At 37.6% G+C, this 15,171-nt stretch overlaps 1 protein-coding gene across 1 annotated transcript; it reads right to left on the bottom strand.

Annotated features, from left to right (window-relative positions):
- Positions 1-2,281: 2,281 nt before the first annotated feature.
- LOC123089290 (carotenoid 9,10(9',10')-cleavage dioxygenase 1) lies at positions 2,282-13,480 on the bottom strand. The gene is made up of 14 exons (XM_044511007.1): positions 13,310-13,480; positions 13,084-13,218; positions 12,726-12,828; positions 12,354-12,613; positions 12,100-12,279; positions 10,518-10,596; positions 10,353-10,434; positions 7,286-7,348; positions 7,065-7,203; positions 4,730-5,000; positions 3,764-3,828; positions 3,508-3,666; positions 3,050-3,152; positions 2,282-2,954 (listed from the first exon to the last, which is right to left on the bottom strand). Exons 1-14 carry the CDS (start codon positions 13,427-13,429, stop codon positions 2,899-2,901), a joined length of 1,815 nt encoding a protein of 604 aa, XP_044366942.1. The 5' UTR covers positions 13,430-13,480; the 3' UTR covers positions 2,282-2,898.
- Positions 13,481-15,171: the final 1,691 nt, after the last annotated feature.

Below are 15,171 nucleotides of genomic sequence, written 5' to 3'. Positions count from 1 at the left end.
AATGTCCAGTTAGTCCTTGATCTTTAGGGGTGCTCTGTATTTATGTTTTGTGGTCTCAGAAAGGGCTAGCAAGATACCATCTTGTTATATCATATTATGATTGTTTTGAGAAAGTGTTATCATCCGAGATTTATTATTATTGCTCGCTAGTTGATTATGCCATTGATATGAGTAAACATGAGACCTAAATGTTATTGTGAATGTGGTTAGTTCATAATCTTTGCTGAAAACTTGAATGCTGGCTTTACATATTTGCAACAACAAGAGCAAACAAAGTTTGTAAAAGTTTTTCTTTATCACTTTCAGTTTGTCAACTGAATTGCTTGAGGACAAGCAAAGGTTTAAGCTTGGGGGAGTTGATACGTCTCCATCATATCTACTTTTCCAAACACTTTTACCCTTGTTTTGGACTCTAACTTGCATGATTTGAATGGAACTAACCCGGACTAACGCTGTTTTCAGCAGAATTGCCATGGTGTTATTTTTGTGTAGAAATAAAATTTCTCGGAATGACCTGAAACTCCACGGAGAATATTTTTGGAATTAATAAAAAATACTGGCAAAAGAATCAAGACCAGGGGGCCCACACCCTGTCCCCGAGGGTGGGGGCGCGCCCCACTGTCTCGTGGCCCCCTGGGGCTCCACCGACCTCAACTCCAACTTTATATATTCACATTCGGGGAGACAAAAATCAGGGAGAAGAATTCATCGTGTTTTACGATACGGAGCCGCCGCCAACCCTAATCTCTTTCGGGAGGGCTGATCTGGAGTCCGTTCGGGGCTCCGGAGAGGGGAATCCGTTGTCGTCATCATCATCAACCATCCTCCATCACCAATTTCATGATGCTCACTGCCGTGCGTGAGTAATTCCATCATAGGCTTACTGGACGGTGATGGGTTGGATGAGATTTACCATGTAATCAAGTTAGTTTTGTTAGGGTTTGATCCCTAGTATCCATTATGTTCTGAGATTGATGTTGCTATGATTTTGCTATGCTTAATGCTTGTCACTAGGGCCCGAGTGCCATGATTTCAGATCTGAACCTATTATGTTTTCATGAATATATGTGAGTTCTTGATCCTATCTTGCAAGTCTATAGTCACCTATTATGTGTTATGATCTGTTAACCCCGAAGTGACAATAATTGGGATACTTACCGGTGATGACCGTAGTTTGAGGAGTTCATGTATTCACTAAGTGTAAATTCTTTGGTCTGGTATACTCTATTAAAAGGATGCTTTAATATCCCTTAGTTTCCAATAGGACCCCACTGCCACGGTAGGGTAGGACAAAAGATGTCATGCAAGTTCTTTTCCATAAGCACGTATGACTATATTTGAAATACATGCCTACATTACATTGATGAACTGGAGCTAGTTCTGTGTCACCCTATGTTATAACTATTGCATGAGGAATCGCATCCGACATAATTATCCATCACTGATCCAATGCCTACGAGCTTTTCACATATTGATCTTTGCTTAGTTACTTTACCGTTGCCACTGTTACAATTACTACAAAACTGCTACTATTACTTTTGCCACTGTTACCGTTATTTCCATATTACTTTGCTACTAAATACTTTGCTGCAGATATTAAGTTTTCCAAGTGTGGTTGAATTGACAACTCAACTGCTAATACTTGAGAATATTCTTTGGCTCCTCTTGTGTCGAATCAATAAATTTGGGTTGAATACTCTACCCTCGAAAACTGTTGCGATCCCCTATACTTGTGGGTTATCACTTCATTAGTCACATGCTCAAAAATGCCACTTGACACCATAATATTGATCTCAAATCTCTTTTTTCAAGTTATAATGACATAAATACCTATGGACCAACATGCCATCTCTCCCTCCATCTCACTACAATAAAGTGTGGGACCTACTTGATCCCAACAATGTTCTTATTTTCCTGTAGAATTATTCCCTTGGTTACTCCTGGCAAGTGGGGCCACACTTATCATTGTGAGATAGAGAGAACCGACATATGGGTCTAGGCTTATTTTTGTTATATAATATGGTCAACGGTTTTGACGTGAAAATAACAATGTCTAATGGAATTTTTGAGCAAACATCTAACGGAATGATGGCATTTTTGAGACATCTAATGACATTTTTGAGCAAGCATCTCATGGATCGATGGCATTTTTGAGTAGTTGTATCTTCTAATAGCAAAATTGAGTAGCGAAACACAACTAGTGGCATAAATGATAAAAACCCAAAGAAGAAAAATCCTATTCTTACGTAAAGCTTTTATAATACATGTACGCACTTGTGTATTTCCTTTTTCTTTGCAGAAAGATCAAATCTATTATAAAAGTTCATCGCAAACCAACCTGTGGTTTGGTGGTTAGAGGGATGGTGGTATCCCAAGCCACCAGGGTTCAAGTCCTGATGCTCACATTATTCCTGGATTTACTTATCCTCGGCCCACCAGGATTCAAGTCCTAGACTTGACACTAGTGCTTGCATTTTTTCTGAACTTATTTCAGGCCTTCTGGCAATGTGCATTCAGTGAGAGGAGACATCCCCGTCGATGAGACTTCATCAATCTCAAGATGATGTGCTAGTCCAGTCTCCCTGCGGTGCTCATATGGGTAGGCTGGCATATGGATTCTCCATGTTTCTTAGGTCGGTTAGGATTCCTGTAAATCATAGACCCCCGACACCTTTATAATCAAGGGGAGGGCTAGTCCATAAACATCTTACAATCTATCACTCGATACATGCTTGCACCTTGTACACCCCTATCATCACACAATACAATACGAGCATGATTAGGGCTTTACCTCCACTTCGAGGCCCCAAACCTATGTGAGCTAGTTGCAACCCTCTATCGAGGGGTCTTTCGGAGTTTACACTGATATAGATGCTTATAGGAGAAATTGTCACTTTGTTATGCAGCTTTTGATACAAGTCTTCTATGAAAACCATAGTGTCGCCTTAAAGTCACTGTCATAATAAATGATAAAATTTATATATGAATATATTATGCATCAAGTGGTGAATGCATGGCTTATAGGAAAATCATATCTTTTGTCATGTACTTTTTGATACAAATGCTCCATGAAAACCATATGGCACTCTTTGCGGCAATGTTATCTTAGCAATAGGATCATACTCAAATGTTTGTGTGTTGATGATGTGCACCTACATAATGAGAAGAACAGTATTAAATATTTACTATGGCCATGAAGGTAGCATACACTTTCCTGTCAGTATTCAATCTTTTCTAAAATTGATAATATGTTTCCTTCGGTCCCAATTTTTGTTTCTGAAGTATTTGACTCTTGGTGATAATTGTATGTGTTAAGGTGTTAAGCAAAAATATAGAGTAAATAGGTTCAACATTTGTTGAAACACCTCTAATATCTATGCTCGTAGCTAAATGATCGGATGCCTATCATTACAAAGCATCGAATGTGCTAGTTTCCATAAAACAATAATTTCTACATGGACATTATAGTAGAATAGCACAAGAATGTTGAATCTAATGAAAACTTACTTTTGATTTATTTGTCCCCTCATCATGCACAAACGAAACTATCCAACCGTCATCTTCGTTTGTACCATTGACCTTTGGCACAAAAGTTGCTCCAGAGCAGAATTGATTTCTAGCAAGGTGATGATACTTAACCTTTATGTGGTCCTCTTGGCCTTTGTTCTTTAAGAGTTCCGGATTGGAAGTTAATTTCATTTGAATATAGTAATTTCAAATGATGGTCCAAAATGAATAGCTTGTTTGTATATATCATAATTACCTTGGTGGTTGCATCCTCTTTCTCATGAAGACAAAATTTTGCAAAACCTCCGAATTTCGGTCGTACTACATGATTGAGAATAATATTAAACTATATTGCATAAAGTTTGCATGTGATGGACATTTTGGTTAAATAACATTGCATTGTGACTAATAGATGACATTTATTGTATTGACCCCACACTATTGGTCCATATTATCTCTAGTTTTTATTCAGCAATGGTCTTTCATCTAATTAAAGCAAACAAGGCCCGAGTTGATTTAGTTTGGTTGTATTATTGGCCTTCCAGTTTCTTCATCTAGGAATATAGCTATGAAATATTTTCATGACAATATACTCATACAATCTATGTGCCCACTTTGAAGATTCAGAAAGGTAGAGTCAAAACACTTCTCTTCCATGATCCTAGGACAATATTTGCTTTTGACTAGAGAGACAGATGCACTTCACCTATCTATGTTGATACTTTAAAAGTTTGATGTGGCCAAATCAGTGTAGGGTGACTACCTTATTCATGTTTTGTATTTGTTCTATATAGTTTAGTTGTGTAAAGAGAAAAAAATATCATCTGTTTCATGTATTAATATATTTTAAAATTAATCGGGTCATATCCTTCGGTTTCTCATATATGATGCCACATTTAAGAATGGATGGAGTGTCAAAGAAACATTGTGGGAATTACATTCAAGATTTCATGGCCAACTAATATTTGTCTTCACATGTTGGATTTATGGCTCATCATGGGAAATGTGATACCTTGGGTAGTCAACTGCCATAACCATTTATTATTCTACACCCATTGTGTCTGAATGGCATCCAAATTAGCATGTGTTTTTTGACAAGTCTTTGTGTAAGTTAGGACAAGTGACTGATGTATGGACAATAACCACTATTTTAAAGCTATTTCTCAAGTTTGAATGGAAGTTCCATATATTAAGTAATGTACTGATGTATGTTTAGCAATACCTATTCCTGGACCACCTGCCAAATTTGCAGGAGAATCTGCCACTTGAGCATATGCATACTTGTGAGGCAAGCCAACATATTTGTCATTCATTACTGGGAATTCCAGGGCAACCTCTTTTCCAGTTAAGTATTTGCCTACAACTGCCCTTGTTTTCAAGTTCAGTCTCCACTCATACAAGCGAGAAAAACATTCCTCGGTTAGTCCTTGATTGCATTTGATCCTTGGCCCCAAAATGATAGAACCTGGCACATGAAATCCCCTCACAACGACCTATTAAATCATTAGACAAGGAAAAATTATAGCATGGCTGAAATATCCATTAATATTTAGATAGACATATGTTGTAGAGGTGTTGCAACCAGCCATATGACACATTCGAAGGGGAAAACCATGGGTGAATCATGGGCAAGGGTGGCATGATTTGGGAACAACCACTATGGCTAGTGTGCGGGAGGGGATATGGTTTTGAGGTAGGATTCACCTTTTGTTCTTTCTTGATTGCTTGATAAAAGAAATACATATTAGTTTAGTAGTTCTAGTACCACTATATGGGACGGGTCAACTTGATCCAAAAACCAAGTTAACTTACTAATTAAAAATGATTGTTTCCTAAGGCCATGTACGTGTACAATGGCTGATAATATGATATTTTATTATGCATTCCACTCCACCTATAGAAGTTAAACGAACATGTTATACAATTGAGTATCTTTTTCTCTTATCTTGAGTAATTAATGTTTGCATGCTCCTAAAATTGTAGGATCGTTAAAGTTAAACTAGAAACCATGTAATTGATGGAAGACATATCGTACAAAGTATAAAAATGTCATCTCTTTATTACTGGGGAATCATCTCTTAGCAAAGATAAGGCAAGCCGCTTTTTCCATCTCTTTCTCTTCTAATTCAGCAATCATCATACATGGCATTCCTAAGATAACACTATTATATGTGCCAATATTACTCCAAAAATAAAGCACTAAATTAATAAGGAAACTTGTCTCTTAGCCTCTTGTTGCGGGGGCTCTAGTACCACCAGCTATTTGTGGCCTAGCCGGCATCCCGTGATAATTATGGGGTACTCGTACCTTTCACTTATCTTAGAAAATTTTGATTCAGGCATTTTTTTCCTTAATAGGAAATAATAACGACTAACTTGGGTTCAATCAAGGTTGTCCTATTTTAAAGGAGGTGTAGTTGTTTGAGTAAAAAAAATCAGGAAAAGAAGTTTCCCCTAAAGTATTTCTCATTCTCAAAGTAATTCTGGACTAACTTGACGTCTAATTTTAAAGGAGTTTTAATTGTTGGAGTCAAATAAACACAAAAAAAGAAGCCTCCCACTAAAGTCTTTGTTGGACAATGTCACCTATATCATGTCTCATACTACAAGCCTTCATTTACCTTTGTTGTCTCGAGCGCTCCCATAGGAGGTTGGATCTCAACTTCCGTCCAAGAATTGGTTCAGTTTGTGCCCAATATGTACCTTACCAATTTTGTAGCTCGGACCAAAACATTGATCGTTGTTTGGATGGTTCCCAACCTTTGTCATGCTAATGGATATTTACCAACTAACTACATTTGGACAACTCTTGTACGCAGAAACCTTGTCAAACATGTTTTTCTAGTCAAACATATGGTGGGGCAGCCTTAGGAAAGGACGAAGCACATACTACGATCCTGAAACTCTACCATTATGATGTTTTCTCCCCTTTTGGGATTTAGCATGTTGTTGATAGTGACATCCCAACATGATATCATTAAGGGATTTGACAAACATGTAGGCCTCATTGATTCGAATGTTTTTGTAGGATTTTAATAGTTAGAAAGTTTCCTGATGGGGTTTGTTTGATTCCTAGGATTAGAATCCATCTCAATGTTTCCTATGGGTCACTTTGTACTATATTCCAAATGAAAAATTTCATTGAGTCTAGACTCTTGGAAATTGAATTTATATCTATGACAACTATAACATGCACCTACCGCTCAATTTTTTTGCATGTTTTCCTTTTGGTTCAATCAAAGAACTTCCATTCCTTATTCATATGTTTTCAATTCTTGTAGGAAACAACATGTATTGGCATCCAATTCCCACATTTTTGTAGTCATGACTTTTGGGTATTCCTTGAATCAAATAGGTTCATAACTTCTTGATCATTGAGGGATCTATGGTATGTAGTAAATAGAAACCAAGTGTTCCTTTAGGGTGAGAAAATGAAATTCCAGAGATATTTAAGACTATAGTAGACTTGTGTCTACCTTAATATACATCATCATAAAGTATATTGTGATGCCTTTACATCTACATGAAGTATATTGTGATTGCTTATATATTTGTACCTCATCTTCTTCTTCAAAGCAGTTGACAAGATGGATCGTGCAAAATGGTTGTACGTAAAACCATGCTGTCGAGTTTGCATCACCATAACGGGGCATGACACCTATTCTTGCATAGCTATCCTTCTCGAATTCAATCAGCCTATATGAGGGACATATAAATGATAAATTAGACACTTGATAATATTTTTGGATTCAAGACGAATTTTGTTATTAGTACTTACGGAGCACCTTTGAGCAACCTTTCCTTGTTGATTGTAAGTGGAGAATCTAAAATAATGTTGTACCTACACTCACAAGTTGATATTTGATTCCATCAATTTTTTTGTTGGCATGACTAATGTAATGTACGAGAAATTGCATCTTCTTTTGCTAAATCCTCGACTGTCTTTATGCACACGAATCTTTCTTTTGGTGAATATATCATCTAAGACAACCAATAAATTATAAATAATTTGTTCACATATAAATATAAATGAGGAATTTATCCACCATTCGCTAATATGTATATTGTTTATGACATTCTTATCCATGCGCAAAAGTTTAAGCCCAAAAACCCATTCCAAAAATTTATGTCCCAAAAACTTTTCCACACTCATGTTTTGCATGGGAAACTATTTTATAGGCAATATTTCTTCTAGGACGTGAACGAACCAATAAATCCATAAATCATTTTCCCTCGCGGTGGCTCCTACCCAATGTGCATCCTCCGACTCAATCTGTATCCCCCGCCCCTCCTAGTGTAAGCTATCCGAACTTCTAAATTTTAAAATTGACCTATGGGTGTGACGCTTCATATCTTGCAATAGCTCTCCCATATGTTCAGAAGTTATGCAAATGCAACAATGTCTTCTTTCTTGTTTTTTATCTCCGGAATGTTGCAAATGCATTGGTTGTATGTTACTAATCACAATCCAATGCAGTTCCATCCATTTTAAAAGTTTCCATTTGTTTCTATGTGTTTGAGGTTTAATTTGTGCAATTTGACATTATTGTGTGTAGAAGGGCTTGAAATATGGACAATTTCGTGGTGATGTAATGTTGAATGATGACAAAACTGTATTATATGATATTGCCTTCTCGATGATAAATGAGAGTATCGAAGTGGATGAGCAGTTGTGGTCGATATTGAGTCTCCAACAATCAAGAAGAAGCATTCAAGATTTTCCAGTTACAAAGTAGAGGAGGACGAGAAATTCTATATGCATGTATGAGTGCCTCCCTTGATGCCTCTATTTTCACTGAACAAATCAAAGACACATTTAGATGAGGATTCGGGAGTACTATCACCAAACTGTGAAAGGTGAGTCCAATAGAACAGAAATTTCAGTACCACAGTGTTTAGGTACAATTAAAGATTGTTGGAACTAGTGCTTGGGTCATGTTGATCAAGTGGGTTGTATACCTCCAAGTGATGTGGCACTTAATGTGCATCAAACATGTACTCAAGAATTATACAAGAAATGGGACATGAGGAAGCAACAAAAGCCCTTTACTTTCTCACATTATGGGGCTATTCAAAGAAATGAGAAATGGCATGTGATGATACTTGGAAGGCAACACAAATGAGGTCAAGATTGATCATATAATCTTCTATCTTTAGGAGGAAGTGAGGGTGTTGATGAGGATATGATAAGAAATCCTAGTCCTAGATCTTGTCCAGATGGGAGGAAAAAAAAGAGGGAGAGGAGAAGTAATGGTGTAGAGATGGGATTTACATGGAAACACTCAAATGAATGGTAGAGGCAAGGAATGAGTTAGTCACCAAAAGGAAGCACATGAAGTTGTCAAGGTGGGTGGTGCTCAAAGAGAATCAAGGTTATTTCTATGGCACAAATGAGAAGACTGAGGAGAGGAATGCAAGTGTGGATGACCATATGCTTGCTATTGAGGAGGGGGTTCAAGCATGAGTCCGAGAAAGAAATAAACAAGAGGAAGGAGCAAGAGAAAACGGTCATGTTCGTGATGGATGAAAATGAAATACACCGTTGGGACTCACCCGTGCTGAGATTTTGGCTTCCAGAATACCAAGATCAATGTTATATGGTAGTGGTTGTCGCATTGGGAGGGGGGCGGGTGATGTGATTTGATTTATGAACTATGTTGCATGTGGTCGCTTTTGGGTGAACCATGTAGTGTGATGATGAATTATGCTTTATATTGTTGCTTTTGGTAGGATTGCTGAGAAAATTGTGGTTTGAATTTGAATAACAAAATGAACTTTAAATGTTGTTAAAACATATGCATTAGAAATATAAAGTTTTAAATAAATATTTTATCAAAATGAGATTTATGTACGCAAAATGATGTCAGAAATATCAAGGAAATTACCAGTGGGAATTAAGCTTAAGTAATGGATTAGATGCCCATGAATTTTTGGAATTAGGTTTTGGAAATGAGTTTTTCGGAAATAAGTTTTTGGATGGGTTAGAGTTACCCTCAAGGTGTTATGCCACTCGGGCACTTTTTTGTCTTTGAAGTGAGTTGTACCACGAATATTCATTTCTGAACTCGGGCTCATCTGCTCTGGTGAAGAGTAAAATAAAAAATATATTAGAAGAATATGAAAAAACTGGAATTCTTTTGTCAACTAAGGCGCTCAAATGCGTTATGTCCGTGCAAAGTTTGATCTTGTTTGGACATCTGAGGAGCTCGTGGCAAAAAAGACAAAACCGGCCCGGAACAGTGCGTGAATAGTAAGTTTTCTCACATACCCTAATGCTTTCTTTGCTGAGAGCTACTCAGATGTCCAAACACCACCAAATTTGGCACGAACATCACGCACTCGAACATTTTCCATGATACAAAATTCAGTTTTATTTTTATTTTTGTAGTATTTTTTTGATTTTACTGGTCTTCCAAGGGAGCAGATGAACTTGGGAGCGAAATTGTTGTGTCCGTTGTACGAGGCCTTTGTCAAAGCTTGTTCAAGTTTCTCTACCTTTCCAATCAAATAAAGAAACACAAAGCTCCTATGATTTTCTCGGAAAAAAAGGAATGGCCAATAAACTCTAGGAGAAGGGAGCCACCCTAAAGACCTCACCATACTAGTATAACTTATTATTATATTAATTTTCATTGGGAAATAGCTTCAATGAATTATTTTGATGTGCAACAACGTCTGCTAAAGTTCACTGGATGCTATTTTATCATGTTACCCTTTGCAACTTTCTTAATATTAAATGGAATAATTTACAAAATGTTAAATAAAATTATATTTTCTCTATGGAAAATTAAAAAAATCTTGAGTAATCATCACACTAGTGAATCTTCTGTCATGGAAAAACTTACATTGTAGTGACTCCTATTTCATGACAATATGTGCATCTGTCTAACTCGAGAGCAACCTTCTGCTGTAGTTTGTTCCCGTCGGCTACAGATGGAGTATGGAATCAAATTCTGAGCTGATTTCTATTAATCACATAGAACATGCAACAGATTTATAAATAGTGATACCTGAGACAACTCCAACCGTTAGAAAAGGCGCATCCAGGTTGAACCCAAAGATGACCAACTCTCCTGTTCCAGGGATTACCTATTCTCATAGACAACATCGATGACTTAAAAAAACATGGAAACGATGAAGCAATTAACTACACTATTTTTTTTATCATCCTAAGTCCTACATGTCAAAATACTCTAGGTTCAATTAGGAGTCACGGACTTCATAAAAGACACTGAAATTTTGACATAAATGGATCTTGGAATTGTCTTTGTCTTGGCTGAATCCACCTACACTTTTGTTCGTAGATTCAAATAATGCTTCTCACACTGCAAATCACACAATGAAAATTTTGGCACTGGGGATGAGCTATTTCAATGGCATTTTCGGCGCTTTGAGTTGCAACAAACATTTGCATAACACTTGCCAGAGTGTTGCTTGGATAATGAAATGGTGCTCAGATTAAAATTTAGTAGATTATGTATGTTATGTATGAGGTTGTCTTATATCATAAGTTTGTAACAAGTAATTTGTTAGCAGAGCATGAAACATAGGGCAATAGCTCAACAGATTCAGTGGCGGGTGAGTTGTCTGAATTCCACTGGTTCCAAAATTATCATTACGATTCCACTCGGTAATAATATTGTTGGTGTTGTGATTCATCTAATATCGCTTTTGCATAGCTTCTAGTTTCTTTTATTCATACTTTATAGTGGATGACTATGTTAGGATTGTGCTAGTGAACGAGCGCATGTTATTTTGTCGTGGATTTCCGCCGATGCTACTATAAGATGAGTGCAGATGTGGTCATGTTCCCTTATCACGAGAGACATAGTTCAGATCCATGAGCAAGACTTCAGTTTAAGTACCAACTCAACATGATAAATTCTCCAAAAAGAACTAGTGTAATCTGGTAATCAAACTAAAAATGTCTTAGAAGCAGTATTAATATGAATTGTACCATTTTTAAATTATAGTACATATAAAATTTGGTGCTGATTTAAAGTACATATTAGATTTGGTTAAAGTCAAACTTTGTAAACTTGGACCAAGTTTATTGATAAATTTATCAGCATTTACAGAACTAAATCAATACTTTTAGATTCATTAAGAAATTTATTTTCACATGGTATATATTTGGTATTGTGAATGGTCACTTAATCTTCTATAAACTTGGTCAAAGTTTAGACAATTTGACTTTGAACAAATTTATATGCATTATAATTTGGCAAGGAGGGAATACGTGTTATGCTGGAATAATAGTCTTATTTTTTGCATGTAGAGGATATTCCTAGAAGAAAATACAAAATGATACAACGGAGGAATTTCTTACTGTTTCCGGTAAAAAAAACAGTTTGTTGTCCTTCTTAACTAACAATATTCTCTTGCATGTAAACCAGAAGGCAACTAATAATATGCATTTACTTATTTTCGGTTAACACATTTTATGCCTTGTCTAATAAGTGATCACAGTACTATTTCAAATTATATGGTGTTGCTATTTGGTATCACCTCTAATGCATCACCATCATACACTTGACATGTGTGTGTATATTGATAAACTATCATTTTGGGAAAGTAAACGGGTGGACAAACCTTGGGGTGCGCAGTGAATGGCATCTTCCATCCTCCATCAACATTCCAGCTACCCAGTGTGCCAAGACTACATAGGTCAATCTCATGGGGGTTATCATTTTCTGCTGCTGAGAAGACTCTCCCAGCATGCTCAAACACGCTGGTGTTGCTCATGTTCTTGAAAGCCTTTCCGAACCTCAACTGCTCATATGCGACATATTTCAGCATCCCATAACTACCCGAAGAAGGAAAAAAGTTGCCAATCATGTACTTACAATATTAAGGGTATCCGCTATGAGCATCGCAAGAGGGTCACCGTCGCTGGCAGGGAGGAAGCATGGTTTCTTCAGTCCTTTCTCAACCCTAAATGTATCGGATTGCACGTAGCGGTTGGTGTACTTGATCAACCATGTGTTGTTTTTGCTCTTGGTGAAGTACAAGGCGTGGAGCATGCCTTCTCCTTCGACCCAAATGTCATGGGACTTGCCAAAGATTGAGGTTGACGAGTGGAGGGCTCCAAAGAGAGGGTTTGAACCTGCATGCATGCATCCCACACCGGCATCATGACTTTTGATTCTGCTCCATGCATGCATGCATGCTTGTGATCTCTCAGTTATAGTGAGACGATAGGAGCATAGAAGGTTTACCATTTCTTATATAAACACCCTCTGGAAAATCTTCTGGAATCTCTCCCGCGATATCAAATATCTCTCGCATGTCGCCGATCTCTTTGACGGGTGCAAAATTACCCTGCAACAACGATTGAGGATTTTATTAATTCAATAGGTAGTCAAGCACTCACAAATCGTTCTAAATTTGGTCTCCTAAACATTATTCTGCAATTGTGTGATCTCCTCACTTGTTAACTGAGTGAAAGCAAAAGATGGATGTTGTAGTGTTTAGATTTTCCCGAAGAGGGTAAACCCCCCGGCCTCTGCACTGGATGCACACAACCCTACATATTTTTATTAGATACAACACTTGATGTTATCCCTAGCTACTTACCTCGGTGGGCCGTAAAGGTTGGCGACTTAACGTGAAGATGGTGCCCACAAATGCATCCAGCAGCCTTTGGGAGGCATAATTGAGAGCGTTTGATGATGCATCCCCAATTCTCAAAGCAAACTGCTGGTGAAGCTCCTTGAAACACACAAGACATAACAATATAAGCCTATATATATCTTTCGGCGCGTCCTGATCAAGTAGTGGGGTTCAGAGAGAGGCGAGAAACCTTTGCAGCCGATATGATCTGACGAGGGAGAGAAGTGGCGCTCGCGGAGACCGAGGAGGGCTGCCGTCGGCCGGCGCACATGCTTGGCTGAAGAGAGCAGCCATGGATGGAGGTCCTCATTTTTGGAGCTTGGGTCGTCCCTCTGGTGTTTGCTTGCTGCTACATACACGCATTAGCTTCCGGCCGACGTTTGTAGTTTTATACTACACCAAGCACATTCTCTGCAACGGAAATAGACCGCTTCCGCCTTGGTGGTAGACTAGGTACATGCATGGTCATCATGCGAGAAATGTCATCAGTACCAGCAATGCAGGAACGTGTAAACAGCTGCTACCCGAGGGCATGAGGACAAATGTGGTGCCGACTACTGTGGGTATGCTAAAATAATACTCTCTCCGCCCAAAATTTTTTGTCTCAAACTTGTCACTTAAATCGATGTATTTAGTACTCCTTCTGTTCCATAATATAATATGTTTTTTGATTTTAGTGTAGTGTCATAAAACGTCTTACACTATGTGACGGAGGGACTAACTTTGTGCTAAATAAATTCATTTGAGAGACAAATTTTTACGGACGGAGGGAGTGTGTTGCCGAACCTGCCGCTCTTCCACAACGTGAATGAATGAAGAGAGTCAAACCATGTTGGTTTCCACGCGCAAATTGACGTCCTCAGTTGCAGCCTGCAATGAAGCTCATGCATGACGTACGGCTATGGAGATGCGTGCGTGTGCGGCCGGTCGCTGATTGGTCGGCTACCAGCTGTTTACACGTTACTGTGCGCCATGTGAGCTGCACAATACGACTTCCGTTGGTCTCGGCCGTTTACCAGCATTATTTTTCTTGACTTCGTTGGTCTCGGCCACTTACTGTCAACCTTTTGTTTTACTTTTTAATTTCCCGTGCGTAGCCACGGAATATAAATATGTTTAAGCAAATGTTGGGCGTGACCGGCTCTCATTTAGACAAGAGTTCACAATGTCACAAACATTTGAAAACCACAAACCTTCTTTTTTTTTAAACACGAACAAATTTTGAAACTCCAAATGTTTTTTAACAAGGTAAATTTTCTAAAAGAAAAGAAAAAAAAGGAAAGAAAACCGACACTAGAAACAACAGGAAAAGAAAAGAAAAACATATCTGAAACAGTTAAGAACCTTATGGAAGAAGGTTCTCAAAACCGGAACCAACATCCACCTTTCCTAGCTTTAAATGGGCCAGCCCAGCTTGATCGCTCCTGTGCGATTCAACAGCAGTTTGCCGCATAATGCAGCAAATAGGAAACCGCGTCTTACAACACGCAACAACCGAGTTACACACGTTCTCAAGGAGTTCCTTATTTGACGCTCATTGCCACGTTCTGTCGAGCAATCCTAGAAAAAAAAAAGAGCAAGTTCTCTGGAACAGGTCCTTTACCGGTCCTTGTGTAAACATCATTTTCGGGTTCCTCTATTACACAGGGAATGCACATTTTTATTGTATATTTTGTTCTTTGGTTTTGTCAGGTTTTCATCTTCGGGGTTCTTTTCTTTACTCGTTTTTCTTTTTCGTTTTTCCTTCTCCTTTTTCCTTTTTCGTTCCTGTCCACCTTTTAAAAATTCATGACAAAATTTAAATACCAGAATAAATTTAAATGCATGATAATTTTAAAAAAATCATATAACAGTTATTTAAATATACCAAAAATATTTATAAACCAGAGAATTTATTTAAATTAGTGAATATTTTCTAAAATAAATGAATATTCTTATAATTACAGTATAGTTTTTAAGATTCAGGATATTTTAAATACAGGAATATTTTTAACAATAAACTATTTTTTAAAAATTTATGATAAATTCTGATTAATTTTTTATATTTGACCC

This window comes from Triticum aestivum, chromosome 4B (assembly GCF_018294505.1).
Source record: "Triticum aestivum cultivar Chinese Spring chromosome 4B, IWGSC CS RefSeq v2.1, whole genome shotgun sequence".
NCBI lineage: Eukaryota > Viridiplantae > Streptophyta > Magnoliopsida > Poales > Poaceae > Triticum > Triticum aestivum.
The sequence above is the reverse complement of the archived record's forward strand: the minus strand, read 5'-3'. Positions and strand labels throughout refer to the sequence as shown.

Excerpts from the sequence above, each read along its gene's own strand:
- LOC123089290 (XM_044511007.1), bottom strand. The coding sequence starts at position 13,429 with ATGAGGACCTCCATCCATGGCTGCTCTCTTCAGCCAAGCATGTGCGCC. Across the intron at positions 12,614-12,725 it reads GGGTGTTTATATAAGAAATG|GTTCAAACCCTCTCTTTGGA; the intron begins GTAAACCTTCTA and ends GCATGCATGCAG. Across the intron at positions 3,153-3,507 it reads AGGGGACAAATAAATCAAAA|GTGCACATCATCAACACACA; the intron begins GTAAGTTTTCAT and ends CTCATTATGTAG.